General features: G+C 37.4%; 1 protein-coding gene across 2 annotated transcripts in view; it reads left to right on the forward strand.

Moving 5' to 3' along the window:
* l(1)G0020 (RNA cytidine acetyltransferase l(1)G0020) overlaps positions 1–24,311 on the forward strand; it is a 248,047-nt gene that overhangs the window by 35,123 nt on the left and 188,613 nt on the right. Inside the window, exons 3-6 of one of the 2 annotated variants that reach the window (XM_067143334.2) lie at positions 4,473–4,656; positions 11,207–11,378; positions 11,541–11,725; positions 20,879–21,089. In XM_067143334.2, coding sequence (XP_066999435.2) covers positions 4,613–4,656; positions 11,207–11,378; positions 11,541–11,725; positions 20,879–21,089 — 612 coding nt within the window. In that variant the 5' untranslated portion in view covers positions 4,473–4,612. The remainder of the gene's footprint in view (positions 1–4,472; positions 4,657–11,206; positions 11,379–11,540; positions 11,726–20,878; positions 21,090–24,311) is intronic. The other variant, XM_067143333.2, reaches the window with a different exon arrangement.

The raw sequence follows: 24,311 nt of genomic DNA on the forward strand, positions 1-24,311 counted from the left end.
TCCAAACCCTCTATTTGATTAATAATTTTCGTGTGTTCCAAATAGTCTAAGTATATATTAGCCAATATTCCTGATGCTGGGGCTCCCATTGAGAGTCCTTTTTGTCGGTAAATTTTATTATTAAACGTAAAATAATTTTGATTTAACACGAATTTTAAAACATTAATAAAATCTTCAATTTCTGGTATGCTTACTAATTTGTTCTTCGTTAAATTCTTCTTAATGATTCTGATAGTGTCTTCTATTGGAATGTTTGTATACATGTTGGTTATGTCAAACGAACATGTCGTGTGAGATGATCCAAGTTTAAAATCTTTAACTTGATTGCAAAAATCCACTGAGTTTTTGATAGGTGTTTTACAACTCGTTACACCCTGAGGCACAGAAAAGATCAGCATATTATAGTTACGTTAACAGAGCGTTTAGTATTCCTTTATCCAAATCTGAAAGGAATAAAGAACTGTTGTTTATCCGACAACAAGCCCTCTTGAATGGTTTCAACAATAACATGATTGATAAAATAATTAATAAATTTTCGGAGAAGCAACAATCTAAATTAGCAGTCGAACCTAGTAAAACTGAAAAATATATCAAGTTCACATATAATAATCCAAACATTCATGTAATAACAAATTTATTTAAGAGAAAAAATTTCAAAATTGCATTTTCCACCAATAACAACATGAAACATAGTATTTTCAACCATGATACAATAAATCTCTCGGAAAAAGATAAATTTTTTGATTCTGGAATATATAAACTCACATGCTTTGAATGTAAGAATACATACATAGGACAATCTGGCCGCAATTTTAAAGTTAGATATTTGGAACATGTGAATGCTGAAAAACATAGAAGATTCTCAGCAATGGGATCACACATGACTGCCACAGGTCATAAATTTACCAACATAGAACAAGACCTGACCATCATAAAAAAGTTAAAAAAGGGCAGCTTAATGAACACATATGAAGACCTGTACATTCATCTAGACCAACTTGTAAAGAAAAATGATAACCTTAATGAGGCTGTAGAATATAAGAATCCATTATATTATCAAATTCTAGTATATTTGAAAATGCTTGAGAAGGATCACGAAAAAAGAATTGGAATTTCTCCACCTACAGATAGCCCTACAACTTGTTCCTCCTCAGTTGAAGCTATAGGTGACAGCAAGGAAGTTCTTGACACACCTATATCCCCCGCTCCTCCACCTCTTCAGGTGCAAGAGCAAGGAAGATTGCATCATCAATATTACACCCGGCGCAAAACTGTGAAAGAATGACAGGAGTTACTGTTCCAAAGGAAAGCAGGCTTAATAAGATTTGACAACTAGGAATTAGTTATATTTTCATCTACATTAATAATAAGAGCCGCACTGTGATATCAGGATTTCTTCGTTTCGATAATTACTTATAAATTGTATAATTTTTAATTTACAAATTGATCTTTTTTCATGAATTATTAAGAAAAGAATATTTATTAGGACAATTTCTCTATGGAATATTGTACAAGTGTTTCCTTGACGACTGCTTTCTATTGTAGAAATAATTTATATATTTTCTCTTGAGTTATTTGTTTGTTTTAATCTTGTCAATCTTATGTTAATTTTAAGGACACTTCCTCTAAAGCATTACTTTGTCAATTTTATATATTTTTCATCTAAACAGTGTTATGTGGCTGAAGATGTTGATAATATACGAAACATGTACCACTTTTGACCATTAAAAATTGCCTTAAGCAATCATTGTATCGACTAGGTGGAAAATAAATTAAATACTTAATTGCGAATCTATTGAAGTGCGATACGGACCATGAAGCTGATTTTATGTAATTTCAAATCACGCGGTTTTCTAATTTTCAGTGAGGGTGGCATCTTTGTGGGCACACATGATGCAGGATCTATTGCAGGTAACATAAAATAGTCTTCATGACAGCTGACCCGGGTGACCAAAGCAGGCGAATAGCAACATATAAAGTGTTCACAAATCTCAGATTTATAGTGCCTCCATTTTAATTCTTCTATATAAGTAAGAATACTGCTAGAGGCAGCTTGGTGAGTCCCTGGCAACCATATAGTAGGGATCTCTCCTCTACGCTACTCAGGTATCGTTTCGCGTCATTTTTATGACTTTCACCCTGCGAACCCGAGAGAAAACTGTCAGATTATAACTGAACATTTTGGAGGACATATTTCCATGTAAATTACGAATTCTCTTGTTCCTATTTTAAAGTTTTTAGTTCTAGAAACATCACCTCTAATAGTCGTTCTCTATTTTTAATGAAACAAATGCATGTTTATACTGTCCGACTCGTTGGCTGAATGGTCAGCGTACTGGCCTTAGGTTCACAGGATCCCGGGTTCGATTCCCGGTCGGATCGGGGATTTTAACCTTAATTGGTTAATTCCAGTGGATCTGGGGCTGGGTATGTCTGGCGTTTTCAGCATTAGAAATCATCCTAGGTATGGCCCTCATGTTCACAGACATGCAGGTCGCCTAATAGGCCGTCTACGAGAAAAAGACCCGCACCAGGCCTCTCCGGAGGCCATACGCCATTATTATGTTTATACTAAGCATTATTGCCAATTAGCCCAGCTGTAGGAATATAAGAACATTGTCATTTAAGTCAATTTTATTATTTTTCAGATCAAATGTGAAGAAATATCATATAGATTAACATAGATATACTACGATGCATTTGACACGAGTACAGAAAGGGTTGTCATCGCAGCTGTTCTACCAGTCCACTGTGTACAGCGACCAACAACAATTTTCTATAGACCTGTGCACTACAATGGTGGGAGCTAATATCCCCCCTTGCATAAACTGGAGCATCTTCAGACTTCAACAAGCTGCCGGGAGCAATCACCGAGTAGGAGACGAGTGGCATTCCCTCGGTGGAGTCATTTAGGGTTGTGGAAGAAGTCAGGAGGAATGCCTACCGAACTTCTCAGAAGGTAGCTGCTGTCAGTAAAAAGTTCCATAAGAATCCTGCAGCAGAATCCATGATAGAAAAGACGGTAAAAGTAGCCAGGGTGCTAGGAGATGATGTAGATGAAGCAGTTCAACTAAAACCAGATGAAGTGGCTTCATTGAAGTTTTGTCCAATCACTACCTGTGATGTTGAGAGCTTTCTCTCAGTACAGAACATTCTGCCCGACAGCAGAACAAGATTGTTACCCGAAAACATTGAAATGTTGCTTGTTGTAAATTCATTTTATAGTAAAAGAGCGTGTTATTGAATTATAAGTATTTTTTCATGCCTATCCTGTTACCTATTTTTCACGTTAGTGCCTATTTACATGCCTATTTTTGCTCATTTAAGAGCCTATATGCCTGCCTATTTTAACTGTTTTTAGTGCCTATAATTCTCGTCTCTAGTGATTACTTTTGTGAACTTCAAAAATGCATACGATTCTATAGATAAATCAACACTTTTCCGTGTACTTGAAGAATTCAAAGTAGACAGGAAAACAAGATAATTAATCATGCAGACACTAACAGGCACCACTTCCAAGATTTAATGTTTAGGGGAATTGTCAGAATCATTTGATGTTAAAACAGGAGTCCAACAAGGGGAGAGGTTGTCCTCTTTATTGTTTAATCTTGTTTTGGAAAAAGTGATTAGGACTTGGGAAGAAGTAGTAAAAGGAATACTCTTGGCAGATTACGTGAAAACAAAATTAATTTGCAGTGTTTGGCCTTCGCTGATGACTTAGCAGTGTTGTCCAATATTGTCCATTAACAGACAGGAAGTGATTGCATCCATTGAAAAACTCCATGAAATTGCATCCAGAACAGGACCCCAGATCTCATATCAGAAAACTCACTACATGAAAGGATCTCTTCGGTACCTGTATAGACCACCAATGAAAACCCAATATGTCAAAATATCCCAAGTGTCAAAATTCAAATAACCTGGGAGAAGTCATCCAGCCTTCAGGACTCAGTCGTGAAGCAACCAAAGAAAGGGTCTCTAAACTACATAGAGCATACAGACTCACTTGGAGCATATATAATTTTAAAAAATGCAAAATGAAGACATTATAACACTGTATCAATCAGTCACTAAAGATCTGCATTTAGGGCAGTCGCTCAGGTGGCAAATTACCTATCTGTTGTTTTCCTAGCCTTTTCTTAAATGATTGCAAGAAAAATTGGAAATTTATTGAACTTCTCCTTTGGTAAGTTATTCCAATCCCTAACTCCCTTTCCTATAAGTGAATATTTGCCCCAATTTGTCCTCTTGAAATCCAACTTTAACATCATATTGTGATCTTTCCTACTTTTAAAGACACCAAATTGGTAAGGGTAGGCCTAACATTAGGCGTGCTAAATGGAACATTTGAGTGCTGTGATTGAAAAATAGTAGGGAACTTATTCTGATTTACAGTATGGATCAACCTTGGAGTTATCTCATATAACGGTTTTTTGTTGTCAATGATGTTAAGATTATTGTCTTTATTATAGGTTTGGTCCAAAAAAATGTAACACCTCTGTAGCAATAACACAGGAGCTCAAAGTACAACCCACTGCTCTTTCCCCTCTACGCTACACCCCTCCATTACTGCATCATTACTTCACTAGAAGTAGAAAGGTTAGTCGATCAGATGCAACCGGAACAGGTGGATCCAACTAACATCAGACTGGATGAGTAAGTTTGACCACAATTATGGGGTATTATATCATCATCATCATCATCATTTCTTCGCTCCAGCAAGCCAGGTGCGGTTGTGTACGAGCCTCCTCCAGTTTGTTCTATCCATCCACATATGCTGCTCATATATGCAACACCAGTTCACATCTCTAATTTGAATGTCCGTCATTATCTGTTTTTCCCAAACATCACAAGGTCTTCCTCGTGGTCTCTTCCCAGGAACATTGTGGTCAGAGTATGTTCGAGGAGTCCTGTGAGGGTTCATTCTTTTCATGTGACCATACCATTTCAATCTCTTCACTTCTAGAGTCTCCAGCAAGCTTCTTTCCAATCCAAGCTGTTGTTGGATATCCACATTCCTTATTTTATCCATTTTTGTTTTTTTGTAGACAAGAATGGAGGAACTTCGTTTCTGTGTGTATTATACTATTATCTTTATAATTATCAACGCGGGCTCTAACATTCGTCATTCTAAATTTCTCTTTCTTTTTATTCAGTTACAGACAATATTCATAAACCATTCGAAGGTAGAACAATGAATTAACAAGAACAGTAGTGTGATAAGAATAGCATAAAAATTCTAAGAAGCTTTTGTTAGAGGAGCAGCTGCTTATGAAGGATATTTGATACTATAATTATACTAAATTCTGTAAAAAAACAGTATCATCCAACCTCGCTTCTTTCCACATGGGATATTCAGGCTTTGCATGATTGATAACATACCACAGTTCCGGTTTTGTTGCTGCCAAACGCATGGCATAGGTGATTAAAAAGCCCCTTTGGATGAACATACTTTTTATAAACTTTATTAACGTAATGATTCATACAATAATTGATGAAGATCCAATTTTTGCTTTGGACAATTTTAATTAAATGTAGATAATTTTTATTGTATTCATGTCACATTTTTTGGTTTTATTCAATGTACACATTTTAAACCCATGTATACGGCATCTAAAGAAAAACTTTTTTACAATTTTTTTTAATAGGATCATTTTGTAAAGTATTAAGTTCAAATGTTTTATTCAAACAAGGCCTCGGACTTGACCTTATGATAGTCAATAGGCTGAAGATGCCCAAAAAGGGTGAAACATGTACCTAAAAAGTGTATGTAATTCATGAAGAATTTAATCATTATAAACTGTGAATTGTATTGAATAGGTGGATACAGTAAATTTTATTCTTGAAAGTATTTTACTTATTGTTATCTTCAATACGGAACAGACATGAGATTTGTTACTTGTAACTAGGGGGTAAGTTTTAATACTTTTTGATCAACTCCACTAGTCAGTTCCATCCTTTCATATAATAATTCTTAATAAATAAAATTTCTTTAATTACAGACTTTCAACACACACTCGGCATTACGCCTACCTACATCATCTATCAAAAGTTTTATTGTTCCCTTTTGACTGGTTTGCTTGTATCAGCACATTCCAACATCAACAAGCTACGCTAATTGCACCTCTATCAACACTACAATGATGGGAGATGGCCCAGTTCAGTTCATGACAACTTTAATTACGTTGAGTTTAAAATTTAATTCTTGAACACTTCTCCAAGGATTACGTCAAATGCTAATGTTTCAACCATATACATATACAAGCAAGTCAAACAAATTGTTCACCTCTCTAACCAGATGATTTTATAATTTTAATGTTATTATTTATGTAAGATTTTAATAATATTGCCAACTGATATCTTGGTTGGAATGTGTTTTCTTATAATCATACTGAAAAAGTGTAACAGCTTTTAACATTATGTAATATTGCCACCATATGTCAATATATTAAGTACATTTGATTTTTTACGAACATACGGACAGAGTGGCTATGGGAAGTCCGCTTTCGCCCGTATTGGCTAATTTCTTTATGGAGCATTTTGAGGAGGGGGCTGTTGCTTCGGCGCCCGTCAAACCTATGATATGGTTGAGATTTGTTGATGATACATTTGTGGTCTGGACAGAAGGTCTTGAGAAACTTCATCTGTTTCTAAATCACCTAAATCCTTCAATTAAATTCACTATGGAAATGGAGTCAGACGGATGCCTTCCTTTCTTAGATGTTCTAGTAAGAAAGAAACCAGACGGCTCCTTGGGACATACCGTTTATCGTAAGCCTACCCACACAAATTGCTATCTTCATGCAGATTCTCACCACCATCCAGCACATAAACAAGGCATTCTCACAACACTCGCCAAGTGAGTGAGGCAAATTTGTGAGCCTTCAAACATCCAGGTGGAGATGGACACACTCAAAGTCACATTCAAGGGTAATGGTTACAGCGATTTGCAGATTCATAGAGCCCTGCATTCCAGAGAAATGACCGAGCAAAGCTCACAGAAGGAAGAAGTGAAGGGAACTGCCTACCTGCCTTACATTCATAATACCACAGATCGAATTGCCAAGGTCCTCTGCAAACACAACATAAAAACAGTGTTTGGCACCGTCACTAAAATTGCTCACAGTCTGGGTAAAACCAAGGACAAATTGTCCCCACTTTTACATGCTGGGGCTGGGCTGAGTGGCTCAGACGGTTAAGGCACTGGCCTTCTGACCCCAACTTGGCAGGTTCGATCCTGGCTCAAATACGTCAGCCTCATGTCGGTAGATTTACTGGCACGTAAAAGAACTCCTGCAGGACTAAATTCCGGCACCTCGGCATCTCCGAAAACTGTAAAAGAGTAGTTAGTGGGATGTAAAACAAATAACATTATTATTTACATCCTGATGTATACTTCCCTGTACTTGTGGCAAGGTATACATTGGCCTAACATGCCGGTCCATTGGTACTCCCATCAAGGAACATGAACGTAATATTCATCTCAACCAGCCAGACAAATCAGCAAGAGCTGAGCCCGCTCTATCGTCGGGTCATGATGTCATGTTCCAACATGCTTGAGCTCTTACTCACATAAGACACTACAGGTCCAGGATTATACGGGAAGCTGTGGAAATATGTAGAAACCCTAACAATTTCAACAGGGACACTGGCTTTCAGTTAAGTAATACCTGGTTGCCGGCCATTAAGGATTTACATAGGTAGTTCCCTTCCCTGTCCCTTCACTATTGTTATTTCGTTTCGGTGTTTTTCAGAATTCGTACATTCCTCATCGCCAGATGTTTCATTCCAGACTTGTGACAGTGTCATACCTTCATATGTGCGTACGCCTGTTATGTTATGTGACCCTCTCAGAATGATTCTGATGGTTCCGTCAGCCTCTGCTTCGAACGCCAGCGATGTACCGTGTCCGAGGAGCCATCTGGTGACAAATGAACATACCATTTCCACTTCTATTGGGTAACTTGTAAATTCAAAGCTCGCTCATTGTTTTAGAAGCCTTTCTCGAGGACAGTCGAGATTTCCTTCTGATGACGCAGAGCATAGTTCTCTGCAAAACGTACAGAATTTCACCTTATTTTCTTGACACGGCGTACGCCCAAAAGCCTATATCATATCTACATTTGATACAATCAATTTTTAATCATAGCTATTGCTATAATTTTGTTAATTCAATGCATTACCATAATTTTACATTTCAGTTCTTCTATAATGACCGCTTATCCAATTTAAAGTGTATAGATGTATAACCTTAGTATCTTATAAGTTAACTTTAAATCAGGTGCCTGATTTAATCTTGAGGAGATACAATGGCTGATGATGCCTCCAACAAGTCCCATTTCATCTAATATAATAAGGATAAAATCCTAAAATTTCTTGTAACTTTAATTTATTGAATAAGTGGATGAACAATAAACAATTATTTTAGCAAAAATACCACTTAGTCGAGCAGCTTATCTCCTTTCTCCCAAGTCTTCCAAGCCTAAATTTTGCAACATATTTGTAATGCTACTTTTTTTTTCTTTCGGAAATCACCCAGAACAAATCCAGCTGCTTTTCTTTGGATTTTTTCCAGTTCTTGAATCAAAGAAACCTAGTGAGGGTCCTATACACTGGATCTATACTCTAGTTGGGGTCTTACGAAAGACTTATATGCCCTCTTCGATGTCTTTTTGAAAATCGAAGATTCTTTGTAGATTTCCAAGGGCGACATAGTCATTGGAAGAACCTTAAGTATGGCCTACCCCAAGGAGCAAAAAGCTTCATTTATTCAGATGGTCGAGCTATTGTCACCCAGGGTGATCAGTTTGAGAGTGTTGAATGGAGACTAACGGAAGCCTTAGATGAACTGAGTCTATACTACAGAGAAAACCATCTAAAGCCTAACACCTCAAAGACGCAAGTTTGCGCTTTTCACTTAAAGAATATGCAGGCAAGAAGAAAACTGAAGATTTTCTGGAAGGGCGCTCTCTTGGATCATTGCTCAACACCTAAATATCTAGGGGTAACTCTGGATCGTGCACTCACGTATAAACAACATTGTGTTAACACGAAACGCAAAGTATCTACGCAAAATTCCATTCTTCGCAAGTTATGTGGTACCAACTAGAGAATGCATACTCAAACAATTGAGAACTACTGCTTTAGCTCTGAGCTACTCTGCAGCAGAATCTGCATGCCCTGTTTGGTATAGATCATGTCACGCCAAACAGGTAAATATTGCTTTAAATGAAACTTGCTGGCTTATAACTGGTTGTGCCTAAGATCTACACCTTGTGATAAGGTATATTGCTTGGCTGGCATTGCCCCCCGCCCCAGATATTAGACGTGAAGTAGCTGCCAAACATGAAAAATCTAAAGTAGACGTTTCCCAAACACATCCTTTACATGATGGAGTAGTTTTCTACATTCTACTGACTGCCTTTTGGAGTCACCCCAGGCATCAAGACTAACTTCCTGGGGATCCAGAAACCTTCATCTCAGTGGATGGATGGATCCATCTGAAACTCTTCCAGCCAGTTATGAAGAGTAGTGGTCTACAAGGGAGAGTCTGAACAGGCTGCGTTCTGAGGCCGGTCGATCTAAGATCAATATGAAGAAGCGGAGTCTATTTGATAAGTCAACCCTCTGTGCCTGCAGGGAAGAACAAACCATGGCGCACCTCCTTCATTGCAACTCTTGCCCTCTCGTTTGCACTATGCAAGATTTAGTGAAGGCCACGCCAAACGGTCGAGATCTCACCAAATTCTGGTCTGCCACGAACCTACTACGCTGGCGTAGCAGGGGGAGAGGTGATACTCCCAGGTGGCAGATAGGGGGCTCCTAAGTGGCTTGCCGGCGCACTTGAGGGAAATAAAATACCTCTCGCGGACCAAACACAAAACCCGCTGTGGGTGGGGGACGCAGGCGAAGAATTCATCCACGGTATCCCCTGCCTATCATAAGGGGTGACCAAGGGATGATCAATTTAGAACCATGAAACTACTTGTGATTAGTACCACCACGCAGGGAACACCATGGGTCACTTTTACTTGCGCGTAGTTCCACTATGTTGTGTACCAAATAGGTTTGTGATTAGTAGCAACCGAGATCACAACGGCTTTTACAGTACCTGCAAGTAATAGCACTATATGAGCGACACCATGGGATGAGGGAACCCATGGTTCTGGCTTGCCTATGATTAGTACCCACTATATGAGGAACACCACGGGATAGTATGAGTCCCTGTGATTAGTACCCTTTTGTGATGAACACCATAGGTTTGCATTGCCTGTAAGTGGCACCGCAATGTGCAAAACAATGTAGGTCTCTAATACATGTGTGAATTTCATTACCTGTGAGTAGTACCATCATGCGTGGAATACCGTGAGTCTACGCCACTCTTGATTAGTACTGCAACATGACACCATGTTTCTACTTTCCTAGCGATAAGTACCATTGTGAGGGTCCACTAACTTGGATTTTGGACCCTTTTCGACTAGAAGTATAATCGATTCAGTATTGTGCTCTAGGAGCAGTCTCTTGGTCAGTAATATTATTTTTCTACGCCAGCTTCTGTGCGTATGAGGCACTGTGGGTCGGTTCCACTGATCATTTTTAAATTCATATCCATCCATTCATTCATTCTTCGTCCTCACGTTTTGAATTGTGGTCAGGGGATGTTTTTTGGTCTTTTAATTTGTCATTTCATATCGTACCATTAGGGGCCGATGACCTAGATGTTAGGCCCCTTTAAACAACAAGCATCATCATCAATTCTGATCGGATATGATATGACTTAATTGTTACTTTGAATGTACCTCTACTGTGTTTTTTACCAGTTATCTAATCATTGTTCTCATTCTTAACTACTGGTAATAATTCATACATGATGTATTTCTTCTGATACAAATAAATAAATCTAATACTTACAGTAATATCATACTGCCCAATAGGCCCATCAAGGTTTATTCCCCAGTTCTTTAAGTGTAAAAATCTTGGAATGGACTAGTATAAACTGATTTGTCTATTGACTGTGATATGTTTGCTTCTGAGTACATATAAAATAGGAAATTCTTGGCAATGAACATACACTATAGTCCTGAAAATAAACTAACTTAGCTTAACCCCATTATTCCTTTCTTCTGTCTCTCATTCTTTAATGTGAAATCCAGTTATTGTTTGAAATCAGACTAAGTCTCGTAAAATTTCTTCTTCTATTTTTTAGTCACCGGAAAAAGAGAATGAAGAATCTTCAGAAAAAAATCAAATCAGGAAAGCTGAATGTCAATGAAGATGACCCATTTGAATTGTTTGTTGCATCAACAAACATACGCTATTGTTATTATTCAGAAACCCACAAGATTTTAGGGAATACATATGGAATGTGCATTTTACAGGTATAAAGCATTTTCTATTGGTTTGTACTTATGTTACAATATTCTACTCCTTGTTTCTTGACTTGATTTATAGTTCAAAATATATTGTTAAAATAGTGGTAGTGGTAATTGAAATGTCTGATTAGTATGGTATAAACTGCATGTTTTTGTGTTTTTTAATAGGATTTTGAAGCTTTAACACCCAACTTGTTGGCAAGGACTATCGAGACAGTGGAAGGAGGGGGCCTCATAGTCATTCTTTTGCGATCTGTGACATCTCTACGCCAGTTGTATACCATGACCATGGATGTACATGAACGTTATCGAACTGAAGCTCATCAAGACGTGGTCGGAAGATTCAATGAGAGGTTGGAGTCTTATTCTTACCACTGTCACTTTTAATACTTTCCATTTATAGAAAATTTTCTATTAATGTAACAGTTTGCCCTTATATATTTAATTTTTATATACAGAAAGTTCCCAAACATATGGGAAGTACCACAAGAAGTAAATTTCATAATTAATCTGTATTGTCATCCTCAACAAGATATAAGGTCTTAATAATTGAGTAACTCCACCTTTACAAAACAAAACACGTCCAAAAAAATGTACAGTATTGTAAAGGTGGAGTTATTCAATTATTCAGATCTTCTATCTTGTTATGGGAAGTAATCGGAGCTTGGATGGTACACCCCAAAACAGCATTAAAACTTCATATGAACATATGCCCTTATGATCGATGTTTTATTCTACAAGAACATCCTCAGATTCTATTAAATTACTTTAACCTTACATATATTTATTTACTTTGTGTAAACTTGGTTATATGAACAAGTGTGATGATTATATGAATATAAAAGTCCATTATCGATGCTTAACCCTTTCGCACTCAGCCTATATGTAGGGATTCGCTCAAAGAAGCTCAAATTTCTGCGATTTTCCAACCAAATTACAAAAAATCAACTCGTAAACAGTTTAACACATACTAAAATAAAATAAATCACACTAATACAGGAAACTATGAGCATTTCAGAAATGAATATACCTTGGACTATTATTATTATTATTATTATTATTATTATTATTATTATTATTATTATTATTATTATTATTATTAGTAAAGCCAAAAACAATTATTAAACTTTGAAAATAAATTTTTTAAAATAAATTATGGTTTTCAATGAAAGGAAAATCAGACATTATTGCATCTTTCTGCTTTACTCTTACACTTGAAAGAAAGAACATTTAATTCTGAATAATTTGATATCAATATGATGTGTGTGCTGCAATTCACTCATGATGCATGGTACAAAGTTATTCACTGTACACGTAACTGTCATCGATGTCAGATCCTCGCGGTCCGATGCACGGTGAGCAGCTGTGACTGTGTCACTTCCCACATAACGGGGATCACTTTCGGCAAAAGAGGGTCATTATTACTGTCTACATCATCTGAAAATTCAAGGGTATCGGCCTCATTCGGCCTCGAATATGACCTAGCCATTATGATAAAAAGATGATGCAAGCACCTGCAACAATGGAGTAATGAGAAGGAGTAAAATTATAGTTCGTGAAGTACAGCGAACACACAATATAACAAAGAAACGAAATAAACTCTTAACTATACTGATAGCAAGATCGCATTGTTGTATTTATAAGCCAACCAAAACAGATCCACGCAATAACAACTTCGAATAACCACAACATAAACATTCACAGTCAACAGACTTCATTTGTTGAAAATAAAAATAATTTATAATGCTGGTGGATATATCTGTATTGTACAATGCCAATTCAACGCTTTAAGTTACTGTTCCGATCAACTGTTACATTTAACAGTCACGCAAATGACCAGAATCCCTATATAGGACAGAGCTGATGTATCGGCACTGTGAGCTTTCTTGCCATAACCTCTCACGCCGATAGATCAGCGTGCTGAGTGCGAAAGGGTTAAACAGGAGGCAGTAGAAATGCACATTGCAACAAAAGCCAACCAAACCAACCTCAACGATCACACGCATTTGGAAAATTCCCCCCTTCTTCATGCTAGTAAATTAATTCAAATATTGATAAAACAGCATTCCACACTCATTTTTATTAGCTCTTAATCAATCCCACTGGAGGATACTCTGGCACAAAGTACATCTCGAATGTGGATTGTCTGTATGACAGCAGTTTTCCACTCACAACCGTTTTGTAGGCTATTACTTTATCGCTAAAAATAAAGCCATGCAAAGAACTCTTAATTCATTGCTGGTATTAACTGCTTCCAAAAATCATTATCATGCATTAATTTTCTAATACATATGAAGACAAATAGACTTCTCTCTCTCCACTGAACAGAGTTGTCCTCCCCACTCCACCTTCCCCTACAGACACGTTTGTTTTGGCAAGTCATTGTTGAGGCCAGTGACGTGAAATCAGTCCAGCTGGTGTGCTTCAATTGGAGGTAACGGATCTAAAGCCAGAGCTGTTTTTGAAGTACAAAAAGCTTTCCATTCGCGCTCAGTGCGCCGATCTATCAGCGCGAGAGGTTATGGCGAGAAAGCTCACTGCGCCAATAGGGTTAATGTTTGCTTTGTTTTCGATGTGTAAAATTTTAAGGTCTGTGTTGATGTCTGTCAAAAGGCAGAAGCTGTCATATACTTGTTATAGGAAGGCTGAATGCCAATTGTATCTAACAGTATCTTTTTGTGTTTTTTGTATCTGGTGTGGAAGTTGTCTTGTTTGATATGTGTATGTGGCAATGTAGTTTGGTTCATACCATTTGAGTTCATAAACTACTGATTTGAAGAAAAGGTGTTTTTTTGTTTAGGTTGCATTTACTGATGTGTCTTTGTAGTGTGTTATTTGTTCTGAATATGCTTTTAAACTTCCAGAAAGAAAAAAAACCCACCAGTAAAACCAAACATGAAAACAACAAATACATAATCCTCAATTACATGAGTGAGAACTTATACAAAAACTGCTAACATTTTTAAAAAGCAAGGTCTAAAAGTAGCTACAAAAGTTGGAAACAAGAAATGCAGCTGTAAATGATAAGATTTCTTGGAATATACTAAAGGCAGTGGGTTGAGATATAGTACCATATCTGAAGTACTTACAGTAGAAGTGTGTTACAGCAAGAATTCATGATGGCAAAAAATTAACTTGCTACAGCGGATTGTTGTGAATTCCAATTTTTGTAAAAGTTGGGAAAAACTCTCACACACGGTGAAATCGGTATGAAACAGCAATCAGTTTGTTTAAAACTTTTATTTTCGCAGATTTCCATACAACGGCTTACTCATTAGTTATCTTCTAATTCTGAGACGACGTGAACACGTATGTTCAGTTTCATTCTGAAACATTGGAGCAGTATTACTCCAGTGGCTTCTGTGGCAAACACTTCAGTTTTCTTAATTAGATTGCATTATCTAACCTAACTTAACCTTGCATGAATCATGAAAATATATTTCAAGCGCTAGTTAAGTAATGATAACCTTTTCACTATAAATTTACATGGGAATAGTCTTTCCAAAATATAACCAGACACGAAAAAGTACAGTGAAATCTCGTTAGGGATTTCCACATTAAGATGATTCCTCGCTTAGCATGCCGTAAGTTCGAAGTACCACTTCACGTCATATTAAATCTTGTTGCGATGCTGTAATAAATATAATCATAAAGGATCGTAGTCTTAACAAATATGGTAAGGGAAGCTTGCGAAAGAAAGTCCGAGGACCGTGGTAGGTACAAAACAAATGAGAATATTTGTCAAGTTTTTAAATAAGTGTATTGTAGTATTGCCAAGTCACTTTTACAAAGAAGTAAGAACCAAAAAAAAAAGTAAGTTTGAAAAAACACGCAAAAAAAGAGTAAAGTCAATACAGAACTAATTAAGTTTTCTTTTATTTTAGAGCCACCAAATTTGCTTTCAACATTGATTTTCAGAGGATGAATACTGTAACAGAAAATGCCGTACTAGGGCTAGCAGAGCATAAGGTTCAATGCAGGGCATGTACGGTACTGAACTGGAGTTCTTACAGAGGGAGAGGGGTTTATCGAAATAAAGTTCAATTCAAAAGAGACTGAATTTATTAACAAATGTTCAAATTTCATATCACCTTTGTACAGAAGAAATACTGGGAAGTGTTCTTTCCTCGTCCTAGGGTTGGTGATGTCCTTGAACTCCGGCTGCTCCTCTCTGCACCATGGAACTATTATTCCTCCCTCGATGGAATTTCTTGAAGACCTAGAATTTCTAGAACATCCATACGATGTCTAGAAGATCTATGCGGTGTAGAAGTAAGGGTGTCGAAACAGGTCACGTAAATGATAAACGCACACAGATAAGCCTTGGACCTGTTAATGCGGAAAGCGACTTCTGCACAGACGAGAAAAATATATAGTAATGGTTTTAACAAGGTTTGTAACATATAAGAACTGTATAATTGAAGTATCGCACTGTAGAATGTCACTGAAATCTATCCCGTGTTCTATCATTAATCACTTGAAATAAATTCTATGCTGCCGAATGTCAATAAAATCGAACACGCACATTAATTTTAACACTTGGAAATTAAACAAGCTGAGTTGAATGTTAATGAAATCAAACTCATAAAATAAATAGCCACTTGAAACTTGTGCCATCGAATGTTAATAAAATCAACCTAATAAATAGCCACTTAAAGTTTGTGATACTTGGCATAATCTGAAGTTATTCCACACAAAATGTTTCTAAGTCTTAGCACAGCGCAATGTAATCACTTGGATTGAAATTAAATAAGAATCTTTCACTCGTGAAGTCAATCTTGTTCGCGCATGTTAATGAAAAAATAAAATGAAATTGACCATATCAACCGTCCTTAGTTCAAATGTTCGCAGAGTTGAAAATGCACAGTTCAAATATACAGTCTACAGTCTATCATCTACAAGAATATTTACACAGTTTTTGAGAATCATCTAAGTCAGGTGATGTAGTCACGAAGTATAAGTTAATTCTGTACTCAAGCCCTTGTTAATGTTTGCCACTCGAGAAATTCCAAGTTTCACTGCACAGTTATATCAATGAGAATTCTCAAAATATTCAATCACTTAGTAAGGAGTAAATACTGTTCAAAATCCTATCACTGTTCACAACGTTAACTTTGAATCATGAGCACTTGGACATTCATTCAGAATAGCCAATCAATTGAGAAATATTAGAGTTTGACGAAGCACAATTTATATCGCTCTAAGTTGGAGCAGAATTCTATCACTTCACAAGTTGAAGAAAATTTTATAAGTCTGCACTCGACACTATGGAGTTAAAGTCCGGAACTCGACGAAATATGACTATCACTTAGCGTGACATTTCGATCTCCACGATACGACCGACCAGGTTTGACCATGGTACAGAAAACACTGTGTTCTGCCTTGAGGAATGGTTCTCCTTACATACTCAAATCTTGAAGACAAAACGCAATTGCATTGCATTGAATATCTCCCTGGATTTACATGGATTCACATCAAACTTGGTAGAATTGGAGATAAAAAATCAGGCAACACGATGATAATCTTCCCATAATCAAATTATTCTTCTGAAAAAAGTTATTAAGCGTAGAACATTTTGAATGTTCTTTGGCTGATGCAATTTCTCAGCCACAAGGAGGGGTAGCTGTGATGTCACTCGCTCCATGTCACATACGAACAGCATACTATCGCTCTCTGTTGAGCCTGCGCGCAATGCGGAATTCAAGTTCGAAGTGCGAGGACTTTATCTTGGACCAGTGTTACTGGTATAATACAAAATCAAATACACATGACACCAAAGTAGAAAATTAATACTAAGAAAAAGCGAACCCAAATGGGAAAAGGATAGGGATGAGGAAAAGCAAAAAGGGGATGCACAACTCAACTGCCAAAGGAAAAGAAAAGAGAACAAAACTAAGCGAGAAAACACCAAGGAAGGATAGAACGTTCCACAGAGTCAGTCACTGCATTTTCAGCCACTCAAAATCTTCATATTTGAACACTGTTTGCCATGGCGCATGCGAAAGAATAGAAAGATTTAAAATGGCCGGGCAAAAATTCCAAGAAGGCCCGAAGGGCAGCCGAAAGGATATTAAAATTTGGCTAACATTTTTAGCTTTAGTAGAAAAATTTTCTGTTAAAACCAATGTGACCAGCACGCTGCGAAGAAAACAAGGGTGAGCCTCCACACACCAGCACAGTCGAATGCCAGACTGATGAGTCGGACAGAAAATGCAAGCTTATATAGGAGAGAAAGTTGGCGTGTGGAAGGTACTGGAAATATCACAAGATGTAGATTGGCAGATGTGACGTTGCGATGTGACGTAACCGGCAGCCCTGAGCGAGTTGAAGCTCGCCAGTTCAGCAGCTGATGCCGAGAAGAGAAGGCTGGGAGAACTGGTGAACCAGGTATGTCCAAAATGAGTGGGTCATAGACAGTAGTAACACAGGAGGGGATGTTACCATTATATAAAAATACTTCACTTATCGAGTCACAAGTTTTCACTATGACTGCTGAGTACGATCACGTGTTTCCTGTCCCTGAAAATGTTCTTTGTCATCCCCTGGGAAAGGAATGTGATTTCCAACACTGATTAGAGCCCTCGCCACCAGAAGCAGGTTGGAGAAAGTTGTGCAGAAACGAGAAATGGCCATGAAGTACTGAACTTTACAGGGTAAATTACACCTTCGCGAAGCAATCCATTAGCGTCAGGAAAGTTCACTTTTGCTGTCCTGTTTTCAATAATATTGTGGAATAACCCAGAAAGTCTGTTTGTGCTTGTTTCACATTCCATTCAGAAGTTAGAAGTTTAGTCTGTGTTGAGTAATATAGTGAAGAGTAAGGAATATTTGTTGCGTGATAGTCTACGTACAGGTAAGGAAAATAATTGTGTGAAGTTGACTCGCGTAGTCATATTGTGTAGCTCAGTTATGGATACGGAAGAAATTGTGATATCACTACTAACGAAGACAAAATTAAAATCCAGGAAGTGGACAGGCATCCGCTCCTTTCAACGGTGGTGTGTTTGTTGTAACTTGTATCTTTGAGTTTCGACTCAAGTCGATTGAATTATTGTTGCATTCGAGACAACGATCATTGTAATCCTCTCGCACATGGCCAAGTTTATCCTCCAAATAATTCATGGTCGAAGAGTGTGATCACAAAACAATGATTAATAACCCAGCTTCAGCTGACAGTTGTTTTAGAAAGTGTGTGATCAGCAATTAATGCACTGAAACTTTTATGGACCCCAGTGCAAATGTTTTTAAATGTGTTGCCTGGTGTTTAACACATCTTTTAATACACTGTTGTTATTTAATAAATCGGAATGGAAAAGTTTTCGTATTTGTTCTCGCATCTTTTTCACACCTTATATTACTCTCATCTTTAGAAATGGTAGATAGCTTATATCTTTCACTGTACCTGCATATACATGACGTAAAGTGCAGGCATGTCAGAAAAACATATCCCTGTTGGATAGTTCTGATTGGTGTATTCAATAGTATGTGTTCTTGTTTAACACATTGTCTTTACTTGCCCCCTGCAGAAACATCCAAACATGGTTTTACCGAATAAACTATCATCAGAATTCAGTCATCCACTTACTTAATTTCAGTACTTAACATTAAATTAAGCGATCGTTTATTTAAGCCTTTGTTTCTAATGAGTTAACTACTTTTGTTGGTCACGTTATTTACACATTTATTACGAAAACACATTCTCTTTCATTTTCAAATTGTGTTAACAGAACACCAGTCGACAAGTATTACTAATTCCTGGTGCAAACAGGTTGTAACAGGTGGATGGAATATTTTGAAAATCCTCTCAACGTAAAAGGAAATTTTTCTCATGACGTCTCATGGTATTGCTGAAATTATGCTTGAGAAAGTGGAAAGAATGGTAAATAAACTCCATTACCATAAAGCAGCAGGAATAGATAAAATTAGACCTGAAAGATGGTGAAATAAATAGGTATTGAAAAGGTCATGGGTTCAGTATAAAGTAGCTTCATAGAGTATTATGATTAGCATGGAATGTTAGTAAGGTACCTTCTAATTGGATGAGAGCAGTAATTGCACCTATCTATAAGCAAGGAAATAGGAAGGATTGCAACAACTATTGAGGTATTTCATTGATTAGTATACCAGGCAAAGTGTTTACTGACATTTTGGAAGGGAGGATGCGAATAGTGGGGGAGAGTAAGTTGGATGAAGACCAGTGTGATTTCAGACCACAGAGGGACTGTCAGGATCAGATTTTTGGTATGCACCAGGTTATTGAAAAATGCTCCAAGATACAGTTATGTTTATGTTTTGTAGCTCTAGAGAAGGCATATGGCACAGTACTGAGGGAAAGGATGTTCACCATACTGGTGGACTATGGGTTACGAGAAGATTATTAACAACAATCAAAGGCATTTGTATTGACAGTTGGGCTGCGTTGATAATTAATGTTGTTATGAGTTCTTGGTTCAAGGTATTTTTAGGGGTTAGACTAGGCTGTAATCTCTCAACTTTATTGTTCATAGTTTACATAGATCATTCTACTGAAAGGTATAAAAGTGGCAGGGAGTGATTCAGTTAGGTGGAAATGTAATAAGCAGTTTGGCCTATGCCAACAACTTGGTCTTCATGGTAGATTGTGCCAAAAGCCTGCAGTCTAATATCTTAAAACTTGAAAATAGGTGCAATGAGTATGGTATGAAAATTAGCCTTCCGAAGACTAAAGTGGTGTCAGTAGGTTAGAATCCTAAGAGAATTGGATGTCAGGTTGAGAATACAAAACTGGAACAGGTAGATCATTTAAAGTATTTAGGATGTGTATTCTCCCAGAATAGTAATATAGTAAGTGAAATTGAATCAAGGTGCAGTAAAGCTAATGCAGTGAGTTCGCAGTTGCGATCAACATTATTCTGTAAGAAGGAAGTCAACTCTTGGGCGAAACTACCTTCACGCCGGTCTGTTAACAGAACAACCTTGCTTTACGGGAGTGAAATCTGGGCGGAGTCAGGACATCTTATTCATAAGTTAGAAGTAACAGAGATGAAAGTAGGGAGAACAATCCCTGGTGCAAACAGGTTGGAACAATGGCAGGAGGATATTTGAAACGAGGAGATAAATGCTAAGTTAGGAATGAACCCGATTGATGAAACTGTATGCATAAACCGGCTTCGGTGGTGAGGTCATGTGAGGTGAATGGAGGAGGATAAGTTATCTAGGAGAATAATGGACTTGGTCATGGAGAGTAAGAGTAGTAGAGGGAGACCAAGACAGTGATGGTTAGACTCTGTTTCTAATGATTTAAAGATAAGAAATATAAAATTAAATGATCCCATAGAGCTGGTTACAAATAGAGGTTTGTGGCAGCATTTAGTAAATTCACAGAGGTTTAGCAGACTGAATGCTGAAATCTGTAACAGTCTATAATGAAGATATATATGTATATGTATGAATGTTGTGAAGTTCTCAAGTTTATCATCTTCATCGAGATATTTTGAATTATTTTTTTCTTTGCCCCCCCTCCATAGATTCCTTTTGTCATTAGCTTCTTGCAAGCGATGTTTGGTGGTTGACGACCAGCTGACTGTTTTGCCAACATCTTCACATAACCTGCATGTTGAACCTGTCGAGAAACGACTGGAATTTGCCACTGATCCAGAATTAACAGAACTCAAGGAGAGTCTTCGTGACACCCAACCTGTTGGTGTACTAGTTAACTGCTGTAAAACTGTTGATCAGGTAAACCTTTTATCTTAATATGAGGCAAAGGATTTTAACTATTTATTTTGTTAATAGAGGAATTGCATGTGGTCAGTGTCATCAGTAATGGACAAGTTAAGTAAATTATAGGCTATCTTGAATAGTAATTAACATATTTTTTTGCTGACAAATGCTTTTTCAAAAATAATTTCTTTACTTCGTATGTCATAACCCCTTTAACGCCTTATAACAATGTTTCTCAACTGCTGGGCCCTGACATCAGTTATACTGGGCAGGAGATATTTTTCCTGGAATTTGTCGTGTTACTTTTCTAAGCATTTTTCACAAATAAATATTTTTAGTGGAAATGTTCTTAGGAGAATAATTTTCATGACTGTGTCAAAGCACAGACCTAAGTCATCTTGATCTGTGAATTCTAAAATTGAACTGGATAACATCTCTTTAGCAAATGTCATTACGAAGCTGCTTATTTTATAGGATTATTCCAACATTAGGATAATGGAATTCCGCTGTTTATGACAATCATAAAAGTTGTTTAAAAGCCCATTAGAACAATGGGTGGCACATCCTGTGTTCTCAGAACTGAACAAAATAATGTCTGTGTTGCAGATGTCAGTGACCCATTAGTTGGGAAGCGTAAACAAAAAATGTTCATTTATATTGAAGATTAAGGCAGTTTGTATCCAGTTCCTTATACTGAAGAATCCAAGTGAATACTACTCTTCACAAGTTCACATTGCATTGTGCTTGCTTCAAAACCTGAGTCTTGTGACTTTTTAAAAAGTAATAGCCGTACAGATTAAAGGGTAATGTGAATAAAAGAATGATCAACTCCATTCCCGTACCTTTCCCGCTCCCTGTATCTCATGGCTCCAAGTGCCTATACGCACAACATGAAAGGACTTCACGTACTTTTGGTATTAAGGTAGGATAAGAAAAAAGAGGGGGAAAATACCAACACACAGAAGATTGTGCCATACTTAATTATTTATAGTTACAGTAAAATGTATGAACTTAAAAGAAAAACTGAATTGTATCTGTTGGGACCAGGCCGACGTTATATAGAAAATGAATTTATAAGGCCACCTTCTGCCAAAGGTTGAGAACCAATGCCTTATAGCAGGGTTGTCCACGTTTGTTTCTACGCGAGCACATTCACATGATAACTAAGGGTATGCGGGCGCCAGGTACAAATCCACTAATTCGACTACTGTTATCGGTACTACAACGACTATATAATAATAATAATAATAATAATAATAATAATAATTGTTACCGTGGTTTGGTGGATTAGCAGAGGTGAAAGAAGGTGCGGGGGTGAACAGGTCTCAAAATACGAAATTAAAGTTAAGATAAAATTTAACAAGGTTATATTTTCTTTTCAAGATTAAGAAATAACAAATAGAACAGGTACTCAATAGCCGAAACACAATTCGAAAATGTACAATTACAGTGATTACAGGATTTGGGCTCCGAGAGCCAGACACACAATTCTTGAGCTATAACCCCAACCTTACAATATATAGAATTCAACAAAGTGGCAGAAGACCCCTATCATGCCCAGGAGCACTTGCTCCCAATTACACAGTGAAGCCTCCTCGAGGCGCGCAGAAAACAAAATTTTAGAAAGAGCGACCTGCTCTTAAGTTCGAGCCTATCAAAGGCCACACCAAACTCCACTTTCAAGTTGTCCTCCAAGGACATGAAAACAGGGGTAAAAATACCCAACCTACTGAGGCCTATTAGGTAAAGAAACAGGTCAATTACATGGCCTCTAAAATACCAACTTGAGCGGAGGCGTTCTTGCACTCCTAATACACTTTATATAAAACCTACTTGGCACTAGGCCGTTACTGCAAGGGCTAATCCGATACTAGAGAGGTGACTTATAGAAGGAGACAATTTACATTACATTAAGGAAGAAACGGTAGAGAAAATAAGTTCACCTCAACGCAATATGAGTGAGAGCTCGAGAGGGTTAAGCACTCTCTATCCCAATATGTAGTTTAAAAGATAGAATTGATACTACGTGTTTTTACATTTTAGGGGAAAAGTTACATGGTAGAAAGGCTTCGGACCTGCCCCGAGAGTTAAACTGCTGAGCTAGCAAGAAAAGAAGTTATTAAACGGCCATTACCTGGTGGCTGAACTGCTGCCCGAAGAAAGAGGCGCTTCCCGCCCCCTGCTACGTACTTTACACACAGATAGATGTTACTGAAGAGGCGCGGAGACCCGAAAATCAGCAGTTTATATACCCTCGTGGGAAGTTCGAGGCGTTTCAGGAATGAGAACACCCTCCCACAAGAATTTTATTGGCTAACCACGAAAACCCCTACACAAGATGAAGAAGAAACACATTATTGGTGGAAAATTAATTACAGAAATTCCCTATTGGTTAAATTCAAAACTGGCAGAAAGAAAGGGTTAATATTGCCAACTTAAACAATAACTGAAAGAAATTTAACAAAGAACAAACTTATGAACACAAAATTTCTCCAAAAACATAGTTCTTTCACTTCGCACTAGGGTGCACAATTGTAGTTCTTCAGTAGTGCCATCTGGAAGAGAATGTCCACACTTCTTACTACAGGCAAAACAAAAATACATCGAAAACGACCCAGTTCAGAAACTTCAAAATTTACAAGTAGGGACATCTTCTGAGAAACTTGAGAATTAACACAGTAGATAAAGTCAATCAATCAATCAATACTGATCTGCATTTAGGGCAGTCGCCCAGGTGGCAGATTCCCTATCTGTTGCTTTCCTAGCCCTTTCCGAAATGATTTCAAAGAAATTGGAAATTTATTGAACATCTCCCTTGGTAAGTTATTCCAATCCCTAACTCCCCTTCCTATAAATGAATATTTGCCCCAGTTTGTCCTCTTGAATTCCAACTTTATCTTCATATTGTGATCTTTCCTACTTTTATAAACGCCATTCAAACCTATTCGTCTACTAATGTCATTCCACGCCATCTCTCCGCTGACAGCTCGGAACATACCACTTAGTCGAGCAGCTCTTCTTCTTTCTCTCAATTCTTCCCAACCCAAACATTGCAACATTTTTGTAACGCTACTCTTTTGTCGGAAATCACTCAGAACAAATCGAGCTGCTTTTCTTTGGATTTTTTCCAGTTCTTGAATCAGGTAATCCTGGTGAGGGTCCCATACACTGGAACCATACTCTAGTTGGGGTCTTACCAGAGACTTATATGCACTCTCCTTTACATCCTTACTACAA

The sequence above is a fragment of the Anabrus simplex genome, chromosome 3, assembly GCF_040414725.1.
Source record: "Anabrus simplex isolate iqAnaSimp1 chromosome 3, ASM4041472v1, whole genome shotgun sequence".
NCBI lineage: Eukaryota > Metazoa > Arthropoda > Insecta > Orthoptera > Tettigoniidae > Anabrus > Anabrus simplex.